The 24,461-nt window shown below is 39.2% G+C and overlaps 1 protein-coding gene across 2 annotated transcripts in view; it reads left to right on the top strand.

The window, feature by feature from the left end:
• Window positions 1-24,461, top strand: part of arid5b (AT-rich interaction domain 5B) — a 108,901-nt gene that overhangs the window by 72,214 nt on the left and 12,226 nt on the right. For both annotated transcript variants that reach the window (XR_006372474.1, XM_044135604.1), the window contains exons 5-8: window positions 6,078-6,241; window positions 9,148-9,424; window positions 17,306-17,358; window positions 18,421-18,518. Coding sequence is in view for 1 of the 2 variants with exons in the window: in XM_044135604.1 (XP_043991539.1) it covers window positions 6,078-6,241; window positions 9,148-9,424; window positions 17,306-17,358; window positions 18,421-18,518 (592 nt within the window). In the remaining variant the exon portion in view is untranslated. The remainder of the gene's footprint in view (window positions 1-6,077; window positions 6,242-9,147; window positions 9,425-17,305; window positions 17,359-18,420; window positions 18,519-24,461) is intronic.

Raw genomic sequence — 24,461 nt, 5'->3', positions numbered from 1 at the left:
GTGATGAATCATTCATTGGGGCAAAGACGGGAAGCCTTCCAACAGTAACTTAGTTTTAAGCTTTAAAATCGGTCAAAGGTGAAATCTATAAACTGGCTTCCAACTGCGCCCCAAGGTTGATGTCAAACTTACTTACTAGAAAAAAATCAGAGAACAAATGTTAATAACAATATTAATATTCTATTATTATCGTTTATTATTTTTTGGGTCATGGGTCAAATTGTTGGGTAACGATCGTGACCCGACAAAAAAGATGAAACTGTTCAATAATGCCTTTATTATACTTGTAGAGATGAAATTACTTTTGGTAACATGTTTAACATGACGCCATTACTGAAATTCCTATCCGTTTCTCTTGTGGCTGTTATTGTTTTCTTCTTCTTCTGTTCCAAAACAGTGACGCTGTCGTCTGACCGGTTCAGTTTCCCTTTGATCCGTGTTGCTGAGAAATCAGGAACCTGCAGCAGAGACATTCTTCGCCACAACTTATTATTTTAGTCATGAGTGTTATTATGCCAAAAGTGCCAAAATGAAGAGATGAGCCGAGTGCTAATCTGCTTAAGTACATCAAAGTATTTCTGATCCCTGAGGTTTTTCCTTTTTTTTCTTCTTTTTTTTAGATATTATTTCAGTTTCCCAGGCAAATGCAAACACATGCCCGCTATCAGCACGATCATGTGCTCACTTGAAGTGGGGGATTTCTGAAGCCGATTTTACTTTTCATTAAGTTAAACATGTACAGAGATATTGAGCTTTATCGTCTCAGACATCCATCAGTGGGATCCTCTTATGCGATACTGTATTCCCAGCTGCGTCCCAGTCAGGACCATTTTGTTGTTTCCCTGTGGCTCTACTCTGTTGTAGCAGACAGCGATCAGAACCGTCCCTGAGCTGTCTCTAATGAGTTTTTCCCATTATCACTGACATCATCGGAATGGCACTACGTCTGTATTTAATTGATTCTAGGGGGGGAGAAATTATTAGAACAGAGGCTTGTTTCAAAGCCACTAGGAGCCGAGGGTGTTTGACGTCACCGAGTCGTCGTTCTGCACATCTTCCCTGTTGGCAATGTTTAATCTCGCTCACTTTTCATCAATAAACAACGCCTTGCTAGGCTACTCCTACTGCTTAAACTTCTTTCTTTTATTCCATCAAACTATAACCACAAACTTTTGTGTGTTTCATTGGGATTTACTGTACTAGGCCAGAATTAGTGAATAATTAAGATGGATGGAAACGGATTCAACCACCTCTTTCACTTACAAGCAGAGCTGCAGGTGTTGTGAGGCTTTCCCGGTTGATCATTATCTTTTCAACATGCCTAAAGCTTTGGTCGGTTTGGACTTTGCTACGGATCCTAGCAAAGTCTGGACTCTGACCGAAACCGTTCAAACACATGAATGAGGTCCGATCTAAATGATTGGTAACACTTGCTCTAAAAGACTCCTTCATGTTCATAACAGACGTTATGTCAATGTTATGCACACCCCTTCAAATTAAGTGTGACCACATTATTTTATTTGTGTTCAATAGGATTTATTCCCAGATCGTCCATACATCTTCTCATCAACTCCACTGTGTCTTATCGCCGCAATTGTGTGACCAATATTCGTCCTGTTGACCGATTCTTCCACCGTGGGTCTTTGGGCTGCTTCTCTGATCAACGCTCTCCTCACCCAGCCTTACAGTTTAGGTGGATGCTCATGTGTTATGAGCTTTGCTCCATGAGATGCTCAAAGCTTATGTTCCTATTCTTCTTTAAACTTCCCCACTATGTTCTCCATGACTCATGCTTTGTTTTTTGGTCTTCATGATGCTGTGTGTCCACTAATGTTCTCCAAGAGGTTGTATTACACAGTTTAGTACCCCGTTGTTTTCACCGGATTTTATTGTGGTGGTGACAAAATCCTAATAAAGTACAACAAAACTTGGTGGTTGTGTCGTGACAAAATGTTCCAAGCGGTATGAAAAACCTTCGCAAGACGCTGCAACACCAGTCGGTACATGGGTAATTTTTATTTGTATTTGTGCATGTTTCTGTGTGTGAGTGGCGAGCCTTTGGGGCTTTGTGATGCCCTCTGGCCACTTCAAGGCGTGAAGCCATGCTAGTGTCCCAGATGAGCAGAAAGCCACAGACTGAGCAATAAGCAGCTCAGTGAGAAGCAAAATAAAAAATAAATAAATAAATAAAGAATGTGGAAGTTTGGTCAGCATCCATTTTTGGTAAGTCGCTGCAGGGGAACATTTTTAGCTCTACGAGGAAAGTATCATGCAGCACTAAACTGACTTTTTTTCCCTTTCTTTTCTAGTACACCGAGAAAATAAAGTAATAATAAAAAAACACTTAATGCCCACAGAGTAGTAAAAATCCCACATCTCCCTGGATGCTGTAAAGTCATTGTGACGTTAGTATTGTTCTCCTACAGACTACGAAAGTCTGTGCTTCCATTTAAGAAAATCAATGTACAGTTGATGATGGCCTTATGCAACTCTGCCATCACATCAGCGTGTTTTCCGAAGCTCAATCAGTCTGACTCCCCTTGACCTCTTACAAAATAAAACCCAACATGAACACACCTGTTTGACCCCAGTTTACTCTAATAATCGACCCGCTTTGTGTGAATGTTGCCACGTCGACGACGTTCAGCTCATCTGTTTCCTCTGCACTCTTCATGCTTTTTATATGTTATGCAGCAGATTTAGTTTTTTTCTTATTTGCTGTAATTGCGGCATTTTCTTGCGCAGCAGTGTTTGACCTGATGAAAAATGTAAACAGACAGGTTACGCAAGCGAGTGTAGGGTGTCGCAGGGCCGTCATTGGACTAAAAACAGACCCGCACTTAGACTATGACCTCACTCGGATGAACATCTCTATTCAAAACCTGCCAGCGAATTCGACCATGTAATGTTTGTTTTTGCGAGGACTGCATGTGTTTTCCGTTTATAGAGCTGTGCTTCAGCTATCTGATCTTTTAGGACTTCATCTCTTGTCTGCGTTAGAGGCAGAGATTTGCTGGATAATTGGGCTACAACATGTTGTGTCTCTTCAAAGCAAATCTTAGTAAATGATTAACCCGTCTGATTCATGCGACTTGTGAGCCTTAACGAATAATTGACCGAAAAAAAAGGTGGCAGCGAGCGGAGAAAACAGCAGAGTGAGGAACACGCCCAGTGCTTTCTAAGTGAAGATTACAGTGCTGAAAACTTGTTTTTACAGTGCCAGAGATGACAAGCACAACAAATGTCCTTGGAATTTTCCCTGTTTTGCTGTTTTTCCACAGCCTTAGCGGTCGTGATAATAACAACACGTCGGGCTGCCGAGTCCAGACCCTTTCAGCCTTTTAATGACTCTAACATTTTATTTGGCTCTGCTGCTATTTGAAGCGTTTTTGTTTTGTTTTTGTTTTTGTTTTTTTCTTGAAGAGAATTCGCTCCGACTAAAATAAATCAGAGCCGTTTTGGCAGAGAACAACCTTGGACGGGGTAAAGCTGTCATTGAGCATGCACAAAAAAAAAAAAAAAAAAAAAAGGGCAAAGGAGGGAGGTGGGTAATGTTGACACAGAGAAATACGTGACTGAACTTAGATCATTTGAAGTTTGCCTCTTTTTCTTTCTGTTTCTCTCCTCGGAGGTTATCTCCGCTGGCGCTGTTGCATCCGAGCGACTCGCTCTGCCAAGAAGTTACATTACAATTGCTGGTTGACATAAACGTGGGTGTTCAAAGGACTTGGAGGGTTTAAATACTTTATTGTGTGTGTAATGTGAACTGAGCAATTATGTCTGCCAGCTTTTCAAACAAAGAGCTCCTATCAGGCAGGTTCATGTGTTTTTAATTAACTGTGTTGGGGAGACTAATCAGAGAAAACCAAACATAGAGCCGCAATCATCAGAGCTTCCAAAGTGCTGCAGTTCAGGCTGATGTTTTATGATGCGATGATAAGAAAGAAACAAAGCAGACTGTTTGTCGTGTTATGTACGTTGTGGTAGGAGTTTGGCTTCTTCGTGACATAGTCCTGTTTATAGTAACTGCTGGATGCTTCTTCTTGTTTGTGGGTTGTTGTTGGTTAACCAGCGGCTGTCATTTGCGTTATTCTGCCTCGCTGTTTTCACGCCCTTGTTCGATATATATGCTTTTAAACTTTCAGCAAGAGTACATTTTCCCTCCTTGATTCAAATTAAACTTGAGGGTCACGTTTACAAGCACATTGGAGCGATCTGGCAGCCCGTTACCCCTTTCAGCACTAATCCAGTTTGGAAATAATTAGCTGCAGGCTAGCAGGTTTGTGAAATTCCTTTTCCTGGTTGTAAATGTTTCTGTCATTGCCTTGTGGTTTTTTTTCTTCAGCTTAAAGTTAACTTTTGCTTTTAGTGACAAACGTTCTGTTTGTTTTATTGTTTCTGTGAAACAGTGCTGCAAAAAGCGTGTTGAGCTTTAGTTTGTGCTTGTGTTTTGGTCACACTTAATTGTTTCAGATCATCTGGTACCTTTTTTTCTTGCCAAAAAAAATAGTTTTTATTTTTAAGAGAAAAAGTGCTCATGAAACCATCCTTCAACTGTCCTAAAAGCAAACTTTCCTCTTGATTAAATTATTTATTAAATGTAATTAATCCAAATTTTTTAGGTCAATTTCACAAGCCCCGCCAGACCTTTAGATCCGCACCGAACTTAGCTTAGAACTTGTATGACGAAATGAAATAGGCTAATAAATCTCAACAAATCATGTCCCAATCTAAAGAAATTCAGAAAAAAACAAAGACATTCAAAGGCAACATTTTGCTGCGTCAAAATGGTTATGAAGTCAATTCTAAGGATTTTGAACTCAGCACTGCAAAAACACACAATCTTACCAAGTATCTTTTGTTTAGTTTCTAGTGGAAATATCTTAGTAAACTTGAAATAAGACAAACTAACTTAAAAGTAACTTTTTAGTAAGATATAGAAGCTTGTTTTAAGTAAATAATTCCTTTATTTTGATGAAAAAGTACTAGCTTCAATGGCAGATAAATTCACTTCTAACATGGAAAAAATGTCTTGCTGTAAGTTAAATAATAATGGAACAAGAACCTTTTCATCAATACTAAGGAGTTATTTACTTAAAACAAGCTTCTATATCCCACCTAAAAGTTAGTTTTGGTCTTATTTCAAGTTTAGTAAGATATTTGCAGTAGAAATTAGACCAAAAATACTTGGTAATATTTGGGGGTTTTGCAGTGAGGGACTCTCACTGTGATTCCACAAAAAGAAAGATGGCTTCTATATATAGGAAAGAACCGGCGCTAAAAGCCACTGCTGACCCAGAACGACATAAAGTCTCATCTCACATTTGCAAAACAACATTCAGACATTTGGGAGGAAATGTTCTGCGTTCTGACAAGACAAAAGTGGGACTTTCTGGGAGGTTTCTGTCCTGTTACATCTGCCTGTAAAAACTAAGAAAACATTAAAGAAACGGAGCATCGTACAAAAGGGTGGTAATGTTTGGTTTTTGGGGCTGTTTCGCTGCTTCAGGACTTGGTCAGCATGCCATAATTGATGGAACCACGAGTTCCCCAAGTTCATTAGTTCATGACCTACATTTCAAGTGCACTAGCAGTTGCACATTTGAATGGCTCTGAAAAGTGATTTAGAATGGCCTAGTCAAAGTTCAGACTTAAATCTGATTGAGAGGTGGTGTTGTGGCCTCAAGAGGCTCTATTTGGCTGAATTGAAGCATTTTGTGCAGATAAGACACCCAGCCAAACTTCCTAAAAACATGATGTGAAAGACTCATTGCTGCTGCGCTTGAGAGTGAAATACGTTTTTATGAGGTTTATTGCAAACAGCCTTTTGTGTTTCCTCGAGTTATCTCCTTCTCATATTAACAGTTTTTGATGATCTTAAACATTTTAACTCTGACAAATAAAAAACTCAATAGCTATTTTTTTTTACAGCAGCTTTCAGGGGTGTTGCTACACCACGGTAAAAAAAAAAAAAATATACATATATATATATATATATATATATATCACACTAGGTGGTGTGATTTATTTCCAGCCTAAATAGATAAATCTCATCTTGTCTTTCTGTTCTCCCTCAGCTCCGAACCTGAAGGGGCGACCTCGAAAGAAGAAGCTTTCCATCTCTCAGAGGAGGGACACCCAGGGTCAAGCTCCAGGTCAGGGCTCGTCGGGGTCGACCCAGGGTTCAGCAGCTGTGGCAGCTCCGGACCCCTCGAGCCCAGAGAGCAAACCTACAACCAAGGTGAGATAAGATAAGCTGTGCATTGAGAAACCTATGATATAACCTCACTGATTGCCAAACGGACTGACGTGTTATTAGATGCAGGGTGGCAGACAAAAACCGAACAAAAGGAAGATGTGTGATGGGATTTTAAATGACCGTTCATTTCTCTCTTGGTTACATCAATGCAGCACAGAGAGCTTTAAAGTTCTTCTATAAGAGTATATAGATATATAGCGTAAGATATTATTTAATTAAGCATAAAATTAATTAAAGTTTTGACACAAGACCTGAGAGATGCATTAGTCTGCTCAAACTGTGATCCACTTCTCTTTGTGTTGGACTGCTAACAATAAAATATTACTGAGAACGCTGGTCAAAAAACTGTCTGGGGTTTTTCAGCTCTTAAAATCACAATGGTTTTGCTCCCTCAGGTCGACTTTCGGAGCTACGAATGCAACATGAGCATCAAAATGCTCTCACATCTGGATCAGTTTTCTGATAATCCGGGATCAATGAGCAATGATCAGGAAAGGAGATTCCATCAGGACAGAAAAGAGACGGAGAATTTTGCACGACGAAGGCGTAATGTTCAAATTACATGTACTTACCCTTATCAGTGTTTCTTAGTCAATTTACAGAAACTTTGTAACATTTAATTAATACACTCCGGTGGAAAACATTTTTCTTCTCCTAAAACTTTTTTTTGGATGAGGAAATATTAACGGAAATGAATTGATAATGTGACAAAAATGTCATAGGTTTAGTCAGAGGATCGGATTTCTCTAAACCAAATTAGAGTAAAAACCTGACCTGATTGAGAAAAATAGACGCAACTTTTTGGTTCAGTAGTCTTAATTCAGTCGAAAAAACATTGACAACTTCCAAAAAAGTATTCTTTGTAACCCAGTGTAATAAACTTACATTTCTTGTCAACACTAATTTTATACCTGAATGGCTGACATGCCTCCGTCACATTGGTCATACACCGGACCGAAAATTAGCAACAGTGCAATTGCAATTGAAAAAACCCAACAACATCTTTTGTCCTTAAGAATTAATATTACACAAAGTCTGGATTCTTGGAAGCAAAATATAATAAAGCGAGGAATGACTCATCGCATTTGCAAGGGATTATATAAAGGTTCATTGTGCATATATTTGCCCTAGATGGGAAGAACTCATAAATGTTTATCAACATGATTACGCACACCATTATGGCTATTATTATTAGTAGTATTATGCAGTAATGTTTGTCCTCTGGCTCTGGCTTAAAGGCTTTACCTCATCGTTGCCAGCGTGCTGTTTTCCAGGTGGTCGTTTTTTTTTGTGGATTTTTTTTATTTTTATTTTTTATCTCGGGCTGCAGAACGAGGCCACCGCGTTTCAGTTTCCCCAAACAACCCGCTGTGACCCACGCAGCAGCGGTGCAGTGCACTGCAACAACCACCAGCGCACGCAGGGAAACATGTGACTCCGAAGGCCACTTGTTGCACAAAAGGAATGACATAATCTCTCTTTATGAGGAGTGCAAGTGATGATTTGTTGCCTGGGAATGTTTAGTATTTTCATGTTTAAAAAGATAGATTGCTGATTTTGTTTTTGTTTTGTTTGTTATCTCCTCTGCAAAACAGCCTTTAGAACAACATATTTTTTTTTTTCATTGTTTTATTAGATTTGATAGCATCTGTTACAGAACAGCTCTCCTTTCTCTCCTGTCCTTTCTCCTTCCCTGAAACACATAATAGTCTTTAAAACAAGCACAACATGATCCTGCAGAGGAACAAGATGTGTATCTTATTTTATGAGTTTCCATTAGAAGGAAGCAGAATTGTAAATACAGCAACAATTGTTTAAAACAAGTGAGATCATTGCACAAGTATAATGGGAAAAAAGAGAGATATTTATATGTTTTTGAGTTTCAGCTGAACATCTTAGTCTTCCAGACTTGCTGGAAGAGGTGCACCGATCAGAGTTTTGTGGTCAGTTTATGATTTTATTAAAGCTCTGACCGGTAAATAATAATTTTTGCCAATTCCGATGTTTTATGAAGTATGTATTGTATATTAGAGACACAATGAGGAAGTAAAAAAAGGTAATTTCTAGAATAAAGTCATAAAATTGTTGGAGTAAAGTTATAATATTATGAGAATAAAGTCAAACTATTACAACTAATTTTCTAATATTAATATTACAACTATACTCGTAATGCTATGATTTTATTATCGTATTATTTTACCTTTATTCTCAAATGATTTTATTCTTGTAAAATTACGACTTTATTATTCTTGATGTTATGACTTTATCCGTGTAATTTTTTTTTTTTCCTATTTGATCTTAATATGTACAGGTCTACGGGTGACCTGATCATCCCAAGAAAATTTATGATAAACAAAACTCAGAAAGTTGTGTAATCAAAGAGAAATTGAATTTAAAAAGTGAAAGGTGCAAAAATGTAAACATAAAATATGATATCTAAATCTGGGTGAAGGGCAGCTCTCAGTGTTTAGACTGAGTTTGAATACTGCGTGGCGACTTAAAAGACCAGGCAGTATTTTCATAGGTTACAAAATGACAATGACTGGATAACTTCAAAAAGCCACATGTCCTTGGAGATCCAGTGTCTGGAGGCGCGTATGGTGCATTCACTGCTCTGAAAAAAGTTTGGAAGTTTGAATCTAGCCAAGCTAAAACTCAACCCCAGCCGATTCGTCTGTGTGTCCCTGCAACCTTTCAGAGTTAAAAATCGGCATCAGTTAAACTCATCGTTGGCTCATGAGCTGCGTGGCCACAAAGAATATTTGTTTATGCTTTGATCCCAACACATCTCACACACAGCTGTCTGGCCTCGTTTAAATAACCCTCTCATTGTGGTTTCAGATTCCCTCTAATCGCATCCGCGCACTCCTTGTGCTCTGTCCGTGCAGGTCAAGCCCGGCTGTAAAACGGTACCCAACGGAAAACTAACCACGCCGGGCAAACAAAGGCCCGCCGGGCTCAGTAAGAAGTCCTCACCTGAGGAGAAGGAGAGAGGAAAGGAGAAGGACAAGGAGGAGAGGAGTGAGAAAAAGGACGAGAGGAAAGATGAGGAGACTTCAGAGGAGAGCCGCGCGGAGGAGCAGTCTTTCTTGGTAGAGCTCTACAAGTACATGAAAGAACGAGACACGCCCATAGAGAGGATCCCCTTCCTCGGCTTCAAACAGAGTGAGTAGCGCGACTTGCTCTCTTATTCCCTCTCTGGCAGCGTTTAAACAAAGGAGCGCTCTTTACTGTAGAAGAAGAGGTAAAGTAATGTGTGGGTAGGTTTTTACAGGGTATTTTGAAAATTTAGGTCGTAACATTGCCGGTGGGGAAGGTTAGCGAGCTGAGGGGGGGTTAGAAACAGTCAGAAAAACAACTGTACGTCAGACACGAGAGCAAAAGTAGCAGAAAACACCTTAAGGAGTTAGAAGATATCTCACAATTTAAAGTAAGAATATCAAATCATTTGTTTTTCATTCCAGTTTGAGTATGAGAGGGAAACATGGCCGGCGTAAACCCTGTGTGGATTTTATTCAACTTCTCCAACCAAATATTTCTTAAACTTCCCTCAACACAGACACATAAATCATCATTTAGTTTTTATCCTACACAGAGGTTTAGAGCTTTAGGAGAGTAAATAAAGAAGAATCCAGTGACTGCAGACATTATGGCAAAAGTAAGAAGAATCCATGACTGTTGGGGATAAAGAAAATAATCCCTCTGTCTCTATTATAAACTGAGGGAATAAAAGTCTTAGAGGAGAAACAGTGCATACAACAACTTGTAAAGAAGAGGAAAAAAAAACAAACTCAGGAGGCTTTCTGTCAGGACACATTTTACCCAGCTTTCATGTAAGACAGAACATCTCCTCACTCTTGTCAAAAGGTTTTCCTGTGAAGACCAAGAACGCCCTTAAAGCGGCGGTAGAAGAACATCACATGTATGGGAAACACGTCTGGCCGAGATGAAAGATCTCTAATATAGGTCGGATGCTTAGCTTGCACTTGAAGTGCAGAGGGGCAGAGAGGAGGAAACCTGCACGTAAACATCATAAAGAGCGTGCTCTTTCTGGTCTCTTGAAACTGCAGGAAAGAAAAAAGCGTGTTTGTTTAAGGTGTTTGATCTTGAGGAAAGGCACTTGAGAATGCCAGCTCTCATCCCAGATTGTTTTTATTTTTTCTAAGTCTTTTATTCAAGGAAGGAATGCACATTAGCAGTGATGCTAAGGGAATGGCGCAGGATTTAACTATTCAAGACGGAACGGCTCCTGTAAATTAATGACAGACGGAAAAGGGAGAGTGATGTATATTGACTAGGCGGGAATAATTTACCGGTAAGCAACGTAAGCAAGGTTTTTAAAAGTAGCATCAAAACTCATCAAATTTTCTATCGTACTAGTTCTACAGTCTATTACTTTCTCTGAAAAGTTATAAAAATAAAAAAAAGACACAGATTGTCTAGAGTTTTTTCTGGCTGCCAGAAAACGGCAAAACCTTTACTGTACTTGTTAGAAAGACAAGTTTGGCTATTTGTAAATATTCACCTCGTGAAATATTCTTTTATCATTAATGTAATGCTGTCTACTTCTGACTAGTTACTCAACTCATATCAGCCTGTTATAGGAAAAGTGGGTTACTCTAGAGAGACCAGAACACCAAGCAATAATCACTTGAGAACTACAAATACATTTAGTAGGTGTTTATTGCATTGCTAAATGGGTTAAATTTTAGTCATAAAAATGTTTTCAATTTCAGTAGAACATATTCGTTTGAAAGCTTAATAATGACTAAATGCTAACATTTACGGATTTATTTTGATTACAGATTTGACATTTTGGTTAGAAGCCATTGGTTCAGTACACTGCTGTTCTCATTCATCTGTGTAATTAAGTCTTTACGCTTATATGGTTTGTAAATAATGAAGCCGTAAGCTTGATTCTCTCCGTCTTTCCCATTCGGTCCACTTGATGATGAAACGACAAAAAAACCCACAAAAAAAACCCAGACTGGATCCTCTTGATAAAGTTAAACGGTTCACTTCAGAAATAAAAACGGTACAAATGTGACTTTTCCACAAAATAATAAAGAGTAAACAAGAGAGTCTAAAGAGAGAGAGGTCAAAAAACTGTGTGGCTCCACTCCTACTGCCCAACTAACTCTCCCTACCACACCCCGCTGTCCTTAACTGCAATTAGATATGCAAATTAAAAGAAGGCTTTAGTATAGTCCAATATAACAAATTTGTACGCATTGGAGATTTAACTAGTAAACATAATTTGTCCTAAAAGTCTGAATGAACAAAACTGAATTTAGGCTTCTACATGGCTTCTTATATGATTGAATGAATCATCTTACTAAAAGCTGTAAAACTGTTATTAAACTTGCAGTTGAGGACATTTCTGTGTTGGAGAAAGATTCAAATTTTTATTTAGCTCAGTGTCAGTGCTGATGCTAACGTCAAACTTGCTAGCAAGCTCATCTCGTTAACTTTGAGGTTTTTGCTGCCAATGAATAATAGCACATCCTGTCTGTGGCTGTCATGTAGGCCTTTCAAGAAACCATGTTAGAATAGATATTAAAAGTTTTTAAATTGCTCTTTTAGTAACATTTTGTGTCTAAATTTATTGCCAGCAATGCTAATGCTAAAGTTAAACTTGCTAACAAGCTGAGGTTTAGCCGTGAAGTATTTGTTTACAATAAATGGAAAATGTTAGCTGTGGTTGTTGGGGAGGGGATGCACACTGCTGTGTTTAGATTAGATTTTAAAAATCCTTTACTTAGTAACATTTTATGCCTTCACTAAGTTAGCGTCAGCAATAATGTCAACTACTGTATAAACTTAGCTAAGATGTTAATACATCTTAAATTAAATTAAGATGTTAATACATCTTAGCTAAGTTTTTGGTGTCCACTTGTGGGTTTACTCACATTTTATAAATTAACAACTAGCTTAGCAACACCGCTGTTGCTAAAGTCCAACATGTTGAACCCAAGCTTTCCTGGATCTTTCTGACTCTGAGGGAGTTGTCAATAACAAGAGGAGCGTAGGAGTGGTTGTTATGGCAACAGTTTACATGCCATCTTGTTTGAATATATTTTTAAATGTCAATTACTGCTTTTGAATGTTGACTTAATGTTTTCTCAGACATATATATTAAATTACATGCAAATTGTTATAGATTCAATTCTATATCAAATTGTTTCATCGCTGCAGCGTTGCATCACTCGCTACTCTAAACTATTACGTGTTGGTCTTAGCTAACACCACCACAGTATTTTGACAGTCCTGTCATTGTAGCTGCCAACATGTTGTAGCTTAAATAGGTCGTGGCGGTTTCAGAGGAGATGGAGAGATGGAGACGTCGGAGAATTACACACTCTTTACTTTTAACCGGCATTTCTCTGTTTGAGCTCGGAATAAAGTCGAGGGCCGCTCGCCAACTGCTTTACATACAGCACATGCTTTGAATCTCAAAAGTAGACACATCATAAGCAAGAGCCCTCATTAAATGGTAAAATCATGCTGTTTAAACTTCGTCCTTGGCAGCGAGCACACATCAGCACATGTAAGGGGTCGGGGGAGGGGGGCACATCACAATTAATGCAAACTCTCAGATATAATCAGTTGCCAGTTTTATATTTTTTTTCTCTTTCAACAAATGCAGTAAAGGATCAAAGGGGTCTCTTTGATGTAATGGAAGCTGAAATTCTCCTATTTTAGTCGCTTTGGAGCAATAATATTTTTTTTTTTATGAAGTTTTCTTGGAGTTTAACAAAGCAACAGATGGTTAAATGATTCTACCAGAGTTACTCTTGTATCCATTTAAATCTGAGTCTGAAGCCGGAGTAAAAGCGACAGTCTTATTCCTGCAGTTCCCAGCATAATTCACTTCAATCTACTTTCACCACAAATGGCTTGTAACTTATTGTAAAACCTTGTAATACGAATACTGCTGGCTCGACACTACGCCTGCCTGTTTTCCCTCGCCTCGCTCTCATACTAAATTTATACTTCACTTCTGGGTTTGTATGCATTAAACATCCTGGAGTAGAGTTGCTTATGTGTGACCGGTTGGCCTGGAAAATAAAACGAAATTAAAGTATTAGAAGCTGAAATGAAGAAGGGGGGAAAAAAAGAGAAGAGGACACAGGGTAGAGTTTGTTTTTTCATTTATATTTTTCTCTTGAAAGTGGCAGTAAACAACAGCTCTATTATCAGCTCTTTCAGCTGCAGCTAATTATTTCTGTCTCCTGGAGATTAAAATGCTGTTTTCTTGCCAGTTGGCAGGAAAAAAAAAAAAAAGAGAAAGTAAAAATGTTTCCACTGCAGCTTTTTAGATTCCGAGATGCGAGTGCTGAACAGGAAAGCTCCATGATGAAACCACGATAGCCACGGCTTCACAATGTAACCTTGAATAAAAATTACTACAGCTTCACAACATCATGGCATTGCTAAAATAACTTCAAACAAAAGTGAGAAAGCAACAATTATTCCCGCTGCAGCTAAAATATTACAACAAACTGATTACTGCAGATTTGATTTTATCGCCCACATTTATTTATTGTTATGTTGGTAATAAAACAAGTTGGATAGATGTAGAAAGGACATTGACTTATTGGACAGAACATTATGCCTTTATGCTCTGACTCTCTTTAGTAACAACAGCTTAATGGTTATAAATTGCGTCATATTGCATTTTCTATTTATTTATAACCTTCTCAATATTCTATAAACATTTTTATTGACATAAACAGCAGCCACCTTATAATTGCTGACCAACCTTTTGCATGTTTTCACTAAAAAAAGTTCCTATTTTCCCCCTTTTGTCACAAGATACTAATTTTCAATCCGATTAAATTCAGGATTCTGGCTGGACAAAAATATCCATTTTTATTTCAAGTCAGAAGAAACATGTTGGTAAATTTGAAATATTACTTCAGATTTATTTAGATCTGAATATGCCAGGGAAGTGAATAATTTTGGGATCTCTGACTTATATTCTGGGTTTTGCTTGAATGATTTAGCCAATTATTGGTTCAAGTAATCTTTATTGACTCAAGACAAACATACCATCTTCACACTTTGTAAATAGTCTGAATTATTTTCCTGGCCACATGGAAGGTGTTGTGCCTAATTTGCTGTTGTGCTCTTTGTCGTTAGGAGTTTGGAGTTTATGGCTGGTTTGGAGCTTGCCAGCTGTTTTCTGTGTTCGCAGTTAGAAATATTTCCAGAAAAGACAAAACTCTGTGAAGCAGCCGACGGTGTGCAGCAACAGGTTGGGAAGGGGGAACTCAACATTACCCGATGCTCCACCGAACTGAAAAATCTGCTGTCACTTCAGCACCTCCTCTGGCATCTCTTCAACAAGATCTTAAACCACAAGATAGACAATTTAAGCTCAATCCTTGCCGCTCCTTGATACCAGTAAGCGCCTAACTGGGAAATCCCATCCGTTTCTGTTTTAAAATTCATTTCCAAAGCAACTGTTGATTCCGCGAAACCCCAGTCCAGCCTGATATAAATGTGACAGCAGTGGCTGCAGTTCAATTTCTAAGTCATTCTGCCTTTGTTATCGTCACTCATTGTGTTTTGCTGAGCAGCTGCTGCCTTAAGGCCACATGTGTGCAGATGAAGTGGCGAAAGGTAACAAGACACTGTGAACTATTTTATGACATTAACCAGTTACTGTGGGTGTTTGTGTGAGTCTCCTGACATGTAGGGGTGTGTGTGCATGTGTGTGTGTGTGTGTGTGTGTTTTCTGGTCTTGGACATCAGCATGTGATTGTGAACATCAGTTCCAATTTGTCTCCCTCTTTCAGCCTAGTTGTCTAATTGCCGTGCCATCGGTGTGTCACCGAGGCTGCATTGTGTTCCTGTTTTGTCATCCTTATCTCAGTGATAATTGCCCCTGCCAAACAGAGGGGAATTAAGAAAAGAAATTACTAATGACAAGACATCTAAGAAAAGGCATGTTCCCTCATTGCCTTTGTGTTCCCGTCCCCTCCCAGTCCTGTGTGCGGCTGCGGTAATTACAGTCGATGCGTAACAAGCGAGTTAAATAGACCATCTTTCTGTTTTCACAGTCGGAGAGTACAATGCGCCAGCGTGCTCAGTTCAAACAGAAAAACCCACCCGGCTCCCTTTGTTATTCCACCCGAGCATTGACAACGGTCGCAGAGAGGAGGGAAAGAGAAAAAAAAAAAGAAGAAGAAAAAAATCAATGCTGTCAAATGCGGAGATAGGAAAATGTCATTTTGACAAATGCAAGGCTTTGTGTACGCACAGATTGAATTTTGATGGATTTTTCCCTGGGCGAAGCCTCCCTTTTCTTATTTATAGGCCTTCATATAAAAATGTTAAACAATGATGTTACAGAAAGCAAATACAAATGTCATTGCCACAAAACGTCCCTCAATGAACTTGTGCTTCTTTGTTCGTGGGAAGTATTTCCTTTAAAAAGAGAGGGAGGGAGAGAAAGCCATTTGAAGACTCTCTGTGAGCTATTTTTAGGCAGAAATATTACACAAGACATGTATTTATAATGTGGCTTGTCAGGGTTTGTTTGGTGGGAAAATTTGATGCAAATTAATTTGCATTAGTTCAAACAGACGTTTGAGCATTTTGCAAAGTCTTTGATGCTTTTAATGGCTTTTCGTTCCTACCTGCAGGCTGCAGCTGAGAGTTAAACAATGTCTTTGTCAGGATGAGACATGTTCTTTATTTTACCAAAATGTGGTGTTCATTTATACTCCTTCTGCAGAAATAAGATAACTTATTGACACAACAACCAATAGACTGGTGATCAGACAGTGCTTTCCCACTCCATACATTAAAAGAAAGAACTCCCACAATTATCGGATTATCGCTCAATCAAAGCCTCAGCAGGGAAGTTTGATTTTTTGATTGCTTTCTGCTGTCTCCTACTTTTATTGGCTTACAATTACTGTAGACTTTCTGCTTCTCAAAACGGTTTCATGCATGTTTGGGGGAAATAAAATCAAAAGGTTCTTGTTGCCCTCATCCACTTTTAGCTCCGTCACCATGGCAGAGTGTATAGATGCCGGAGACACCACTTTAAATGTCACTGTCTACACTGAAATTGACAAAGTTCTATTTAGTTTGGTTGCATTATTAAGAAAGTTAAATATATGGTGTTGAGTACAGTAAGTTGTTATGAAAAATTCAGTTATAAAAGTCTGCATGTCTGTTTTTCGTTGCTATTTTGTAAAAATATAGGCTACTCAGCATGCTGCTATGCACTGCAGTGTTTCCCACATAACACTGTCATTACCGTGCTCTTTTTTTCTGCACCACATCCGGCCCACCATTACATTTTATGTGCTCCTCTAGACTCCATAGGGCTACAAAATTACAATCTTCAACATCAAATATTTTATCAATCAAATAAAAGCAGATTTTATCTGTTTACTGCCAAATACCATTACTGACAAAAGTTCCTTAATATCATTTAACTTTAAGAAGTACTCATCAAGACACATGTTTATTTACATTTTAACTGTTTCATCAATACATTCTGCCGCAGCCGGCCCTTTAAGGACGTTTGTGACTTGACATGAGTTTAGGACAAAAAAATAAATAAAAAATCTGAATTTTTATTACAAATTATTACAAAGCTTTGTTTTCCATGCAGATTCGTTAGCCAGCTTTTCAGAAAACTTTCGTCACTCTTTTTATTGGCTTTTTTAAAAAGAACTTTGAATGACAATAATGAGATGATGGAAAGCTTTAGCAGTTCTTAACCACAATTGCTTAAACCCTCTGTGTGTCTTGACAGCCAGGCCAGGCCTGCGTTCACCTGTTATCTCCGTCTGTCCCTCTGTTAAAAAACGAAACGTCCTGGCCGAGGATATAATTGCTGATAATTACTAAAGGCTCAAATTTGTAATGATGTGATTTTACATTGTGTTTTTATTGCTTTTTTTCTTGACTATGGGGATCATAAAAGTCGTTTCCTTCCCCCTGGTGTAATGACTGTATATGATGTCATTTGTTTCAGCTTTCCCAGAGTTTCTCACTGCCTTGTTTGTCTTCTGTCTCCCACAGTCAACCTTTGGACCATGTTTCAAGCTGCTCAGAAACTTGGAGGATATGAGTTGGTAAGTATTCACATATGTGGCGACATATTACCCTCTCCTCCCAGTTTTCCTCCTCTCATTCTGTTTCCCTGCCTGTGATATTTGCCCTCTTTTGTTCTGTTTCTGACACATCTCTCCCTCTGACGCCGTCCCTTACCTGTCTCCCCCCTCCACTTTCCCTCTGTCTTCTCCTCCACTTCTCTCTCTCTCTTTCTCTCTCTTTCTCTCTTTCTGCCCTCCTTTCACCCCAGTGAGGTCAGTTGCTATTTTTTCCCCGAGAAGAAAGTATTGCTCAGAGCCACTTTGAGCCGAAACACTGCTGTTGTTTCAAAACCCCCTCGGTGTGGAAAACACATGTTCCTCTGTTCTACGCCGAGCAGAAGGAAATTGGATAAATCGCTCATTTTTTCCCACGTTGGAGATCAAGTGGAGAGAAGCGCTCACGCAGCTCGCCAGTGTGCACGTGTTGCAGGGAGAAACCAAGCGGGCCCGAAATAAGGTTGAATGAGGCCGTTAACTTGGCAGCGTTGCCCGCTGTTTGTTCAGCCACTGCTCATGTGCGACCTGTTTGATGATCGCTCGTCAAATGTGTTGCTCACGCTCGTTTCTTCATTAGTTGGCTGTATGCTGCTGTCCAAACAGATAGCCAGAGCAGGCCCTAAAGAGGATACAGCTCATATAATCTGCGCTCATATCCTTTTAATACCGTCATATCTGCCTCTGATTATTTCTTGTTTCATGTTGAGGCTTTGTTAGCTCAGTGGCAGCTTGGGTTTTGCTGTTTTATGACGGAGTCTGCCCGTTATTCCCATCTGTTGCGGGATATGGGATTATAGCAAGAACAACTGACAGCAGGTTGTTAACTGGGCTTATTGTGAGTGTTGAGTATTTAATAACTGGAACAATGTGGCTCAGTAGCTCCCCGAGATCTTGAAATGATGTCAACCATTCATGCTTTTTTTTTTTCTGTGTGTGTCTGTGTGTTTTTTTTCCCTAAATATTTTTTGTTTAAGACTTGTGAAATTCTTCGCCTGCTGATGTCTTTTTCTTTTTGTTTTTTCTTCCTCTCGTCTCTTCCTCCAGATCACGGTGCGCAGGCAGTGGAAGCACGTATACGACGAGTTGGGCGGAAACCCCAGCAGCACAAGCGCCGCCACGTGTACGCGGAGGCACTACGAAAGGTAGCCGTGGAGTTACAACACTTTCCACACTTGTTGGCACCTCCGGTAAACATGTCGTTGCAAAATCATCACCTAACAATACAAACAACCCCTTTCAAATAAGTGCAGTTCAAGTATTTTAATAATTTAATCGCCACTTTTTTTTATCTGTTAATCTGTGTTTAGGGACATTAAATTCGTAATCTGCGCTTTCCCTGGTGTATAGATATATTGCGAAACAGAGGCCATCTCTTTCTTTTAGCTACTGGTCACAAGGCTGGATGAGTTCCTGTATTTATCTTGCCACCATGCACAGTGATTAGGATGGTAAGAGAGGCAAAAATATCTCCAAAGCTCTCCCTTAGAGAACTGCAGAAAAGAGTGGCATCTTGAACTCTCCATAACAGCCATTAAAGGCTACTTATCATCTGGTTATTTGAGCATGCCAGAATAATAATAAAAAAAAACATTTTCTGGATGAATATGTGAAAGGGAAAAAAAAAAAAAGCCCTGTAATTGCCACTGTTATGTACAGTAGGGGATCTGTGATGCTTTGGGCCTGATTCCAGAAGTTCTTGGCACTCTGGTAGACTGCATGGCACTAATGGATTCTGAAATATTTTAAATATTTGGTGGATACAACCAACACTGAGAATGAATCTCAGTTGGGTCTTTTGCTTGGACAACGTTCTAATTTACATTTTCAATGTGTAGAAGGAAAGATTTGACAGAATCTGAACTGATGCCTGACTAGTAACCATTTTGTTTGCATTGTTGTGTTTGTTCTGACAGCACCCTAATCCGAATATGTTGTTTATATTACAAGACACGCAGATTAATATTTGTCGGCAGGGTAGGCGTGAGCCTCCACCCTTTATCAAACTATTTAATTTAATTAACTGTAACATTTAGTCTATTTGTACGGCTTAGACGGTTCACCAGACACAAAGTCAACCTTTCTCCAGAATCATCTCAGTTCTCAGACCTGGATCCTGTTGGAAACTTATGGGTTAAGATGAAGGGAAGAAAACATAAGGAAGGAGTGAGGACTCTGGAGAGAAACTGTGCAATGAAGACTAATCAAAGATTAGTCTTCTGTACGCTTTAACTGAGAAAATGTTTGGATTGTTCTTCACTGAAATTTAGTCACTGCAGTAAAAGATTATTTGTTTTAAGGCTTTCCCACATCGTAATCTCAGACACCAGCAGACAAAAGTATAATGTTATTTCACTTCTTTATTTAATTGGGTTGCTATGTTAAACCAAATAAACAACAACAGAGGAATATCCCGAAGCCAAAACTCATTTATGCCCATCCCACACCCATCTGGAAACCTGCAACACAAAAAGATCAAACTCGCTCCATAAATTTACAATCTTAAAAATCATTCCTCTTCACATTTTAAGCTGAAGAGCTGAAACCGATCTGTATTTTGTTCACCGTGCATATCTCAAGTACAAATAACCCCCGTGTGATGTACTGTTCTCCACTTAATTTGAAAAGAAAAGCAAGATGCCGTTATTGCCACACGCGACCACACTGCACAGTTTGCGTTTCCTTAAGGGTAGTGAACTCTCTTTCAGTTTGCTTCCAGGATGATTTCACAGAGCTTTATTCAACACCACAAGGCAACTATTGATTTCGTTCACGGGAAGTCAATGCGCCCCAAACCATGAAGAGCAGCGCTTCAAAATGTGTCAGAGAGCTGATAATGCATGCAGTTCTAAATGCGTTATTATTTATGGGTTCAGGAGGTCGACTGGCTGTCCTTCAGGTTGTTTGTAGAAAAATTAACCTTGGGTTAAGTACTTAACCCTACGCTGTGCCTAAATTTGAAAAGACGAAAGCTACATTCATTTAGCAAGGAATGTGTTTCTTCATGAAGCTCTAATAATTAAACCGAGGAGGAGATTCAGCTGTTGTCTTGAAATTAATTGATCCGTTTTGTTCCCCTATAGAAAAGAATACGCAGTAATTTTGTGTGATTTTGATCCACAAGCCGACCAAAGAGGATTAAGCGTCTCTAAATAACAGCAGTGTTTTGAATTATTAAGTGACCTACATGGATAAACATACAGTAGCTTTGCTTTCAGTGAAACGCGCACTCCAAGCACGGAAAAGCTGCGAGCTGAAAACAGAGCTGTAATGTATTCGTTTAATCATTCAGTCAGATACTGCAGCATTTTGAACCTCCACATTTTAATCACTCAGATGGTATTACCAAACCAAAGTAAGCATATGGATGCGCTCCTGAGGGAGATGCACGGGTATTATGCTGCACACGCCCACACGCACAGAAAGTTAACAACACAACTTCGCCACTTTCCCAAGGTTAAACAAATGCCAAACACCATCTTCTACTGCAAGAGATAACCGGATGCTCCAGGAGCGGAGCGGGACATCCCTCTCTCCCCATCATCAATGCCGCTGTTGCAGGTTCAAGCACCAGAACAGCCAGCCCTCACACACACTTATTCACATACACACACACACCTGTCAGTAACATGGTGAAGTTGCCAGCAGTGCCATGTGAGAGCGAGAGGCAGTTCCAGATTGTGCCAAGATTGCGTGCTGTAAGCGATTTTGCGAGCTCAGGCAACAGTAGCTGGAGTGGCTTTTCTCAGAAATTTGCACTACACTGCACGTTGTTTAGGTTGCTGTATGTTTTATTTAGCAATGTGAGCCTAAATGTTCTTTTGTCCAAAAGATTTCGACAAAAGCCGGGGTTCGTCCTGTTTACGAAGAGTCTATTCATCACTCCCAGCGCATGGGTTGGAAAAGCCGCGTTTGCCCATCAGGCTGCGAGATGTAAAGAGGAGTTGTTGGAAATGCAGAAAAAAAGGCGGACAAATTCACATGGGAGGTGCTGAGGTGTGACTGCTGCTGCGCTGGCCTTTCCCTCTCCAGCCACCGTGAAGCAGCTGAGAGGAAAAATAATGCTGAATCAATACAAAGCTATAATATCCACGCACTGCAGTGAATATCGGGCTGACACAGAGAGGAAGGTGTACCAGCAAGGAGGGGCGGGCGAGATCAGCTGAAGCCGAGCAAGTTCCCATTCGGGGGAATAGTTTTAGCTGAGGCTTAGTGTTTGGGTTGCTCGGGGGGCAATTAGCTTCAATGTATTAGCTCAGCAAACGCGACCATTCTCTCTGCATGATGAATGAGGCTGTTCGGAGGCTCGCTCAAGTATGTTTGCTCCCCAGAGGTGTCTTTGTTTCCACCTTTAATCATTATTCAATGTGCTACAGAAATATCATTCACAAGCAAGAGTTTACAATACACAAACTGGAGCGACTCTTTTTTTATAAACCCGTGACCACGGTAGGAGGACCCAAGCAGACCCACACACCACCGGTGTGTGCTATACTGAATTGATGTCTGAAAATCTTCCAGAAGTCTTCGTATTTGAACGTCATCTGTGTCGTCTATGTTTATTATGATGAATCATATCCAGTGAAGCAGTTTTTAAGGTATCGACCACAGGATACCTCATCTACCAACTGTTGTGGAGAGGGAGATGTTCTTAGTGAACAACAGCCATGAATTCAAGGTTAAAGCTACATGCTACATGAGTTATTGATACTTTGATTTCTAAGTGTGATTTAGACCTGAACATTTCGCATAGAGTTGGAGCAAACAAAACTAAAACTGCTGAATCTGAAAGTGGACACAAATGCAAAAGGTGTACAAGAAAACTCTGAAAGCAATGCAGAGAGTGCAACAGAAACTGAAACTCTTCAGTCTGAATGAATGTCATCCTTGTTTCAGTTTATTTAATAGCTACTATTATGAACACATTAATTTTGAATAATTAAGATTTTAATGCATAAAGAATGTTTTTTTTCTTTTCTTTTATTCCTGAGACCGGAACCTTTAGATTATGTTTCTGGTACAGCCATAAATCTGACACACAAGGACCATCTGCAAACAGCAACTGGCATTTCTGAAAAACTTGAATTGGTATTGAACAGCACTTTGCACCAATCTGACAGTTAAATGACCTAAATAACAGATTAAAAATGGTCAAATATTTCTTGTTGAGCTCATATGTCTATTTATTTCATAATTTAGCACCAAAAACGGTTTTTAAATAGAAAACAAGACCATCAACTTTTCTTGCTTACTTCCAAAAAATTTATTACAGACCCGCAATGAACTTGATTTAAAAATTTCAATCGAGTCCCACCACTAGATATTAGATTACATTTGCAACAACAAAAACCCAGCCTTTTGATCTGAAGTATTGTTAAAGACTTGAGCTGAACAGGCTGTGCACTGTGTTCAGGATGCCAGTTGCATGAATCACAATTTCCCAGCAGAACGTCTCTCATTCCACAACCGCTTCTCCGTGAGTAAGTTTGTCAGTAACACCGATACTATCTCTAAAGACTGTGAGAAACAAATAATAAGAAACTGTAAGAAAAAATAAACAATAATAACGTGATCGATTCACCCATAACAACCATAAAAGCAAAGCCCACACACAAAACTACTATTATGTGATGGGTGTAGTTCTGTTATTCTTCCTTGAAAGAGTGCTTGAATGATAATTGAGAGTTTCAGAGTTTGTGTGTTTTGTGTTTGGCTTAAAGGATGTAAATCTCTGTTTGTGTAATGGCTTGATGTCAACTGTCCTCTCATTTCCAGTCATTTAAACAAAAACATTTCCAGTGTTCCCTTTATTTTGGAAACTATTAGGTAGCTGGGCTCTTAATGACGAACTTGTGTTTATATAAAAGGAACAGATGAGTGTCATTAGCATGAGTAAATTACAGCAAAACCCAGCAGATTCACACTGTTTATACTTAGCAAATCCACAGGAAATAACAGTTACAAACAGTATAATCTATTGGTTGTTATGGCTCCTAGAGGCAAAAAAATAATAATAATTAAAACAGCAATATGGTATTTTTAGAAAATATTCTTTTTTGTTCTTCTTAAGACACTTTGAAACAAAATGTTCAAAAACAACCTGTTAGCAAATGCCATTAGCATTCATCTGAAAAGGCTCTCCTGAGCTCTTCTAAACATGAACCAAAACATTGATGTCAGCCTACTAGTTGAGCCAGTGCTTCTAAAAGACCTGCACATTAAACCAGCTTAATAAGTAACTGAATCTGAGCCCACAAATTGTATGCTAACTTTAGCTCGTAAGGACAAAAGATCATGCTAACCGAAAGTTGCTATAAAGCCTACCTACCATGCACAAGCAGACGCTTTGCACAACTTTCTTAAGAAACTAAATAGAGAACCTAAAGGTGAACAAATTTAAACATTTATCTACTTACTTTGCCTGATAGTAGGGATATTCTGAAACTCCCCCCCACACACACACACAAACACCATGATATCAGCACCAGCCTAAATCACTGACACATGGCAGCAAGGATCCATGTTTTTATGCTGTTTATGTCATGTTCTGATGAGCCAGTGTGAATTGTTAGTGCCACTTTAGAGCACCACCTTTGACCAGTTCAGCACAGGGTTGAGCAGGAAATAAAATTCTCTAGCTTCTAGGAGAGGAAAGAGAAACAATATTTCAGGATGTAATTGCCTTCAATTAAGTGGATATTCTTGGCTGACTTGGTATTATTTGGGTTAAAGACTGCGAATATCCACAAGCATTCAGCTCCCATTTAAAATTACACACATTATCCCTTTACAACCCTAATGGTAAAATCACATGAAATGGTTTCCTAGGAGATGTTATTGTGAAAGATGGAGCCAAGGGCATAATCACTATATTTATGCCGTCCAGGAGCAGCTAGTAATCACCAGTAGAAATTGAGTTGCATCGCTGGAATTGAGCAGGAGATAACCTCAGTTAATTGTCATTTTCAAAGTTGCCGTTGTTTAGTCGCAGTGTGCCGTTCATTAGTACACAGGAGGGAGGGAGAAAAAAAAGAAGAAGAAGAAAAAAATCAATGTAGAAATGTCCAAGCCAAGGTCTGCTACTGCAG

The sequence above is a fragment of the Gambusia affinis genome, linkage group LG13, assembly GCF_019740435.1.
Source record: "Gambusia affinis linkage group LG13, SWU_Gaff_1.0, whole genome shotgun sequence".
In the NCBI taxonomy this organism is placed as follows: domain Eukaryota; kingdom Metazoa; phylum Chordata; class Actinopteri; order Cyprinodontiformes; family Poeciliidae; genus Gambusia; species Gambusia affinis.
The sequence above is the reverse complement of the archived record's forward strand: the minus strand, read 5'-3'. Positions and strand labels throughout refer to the sequence as shown.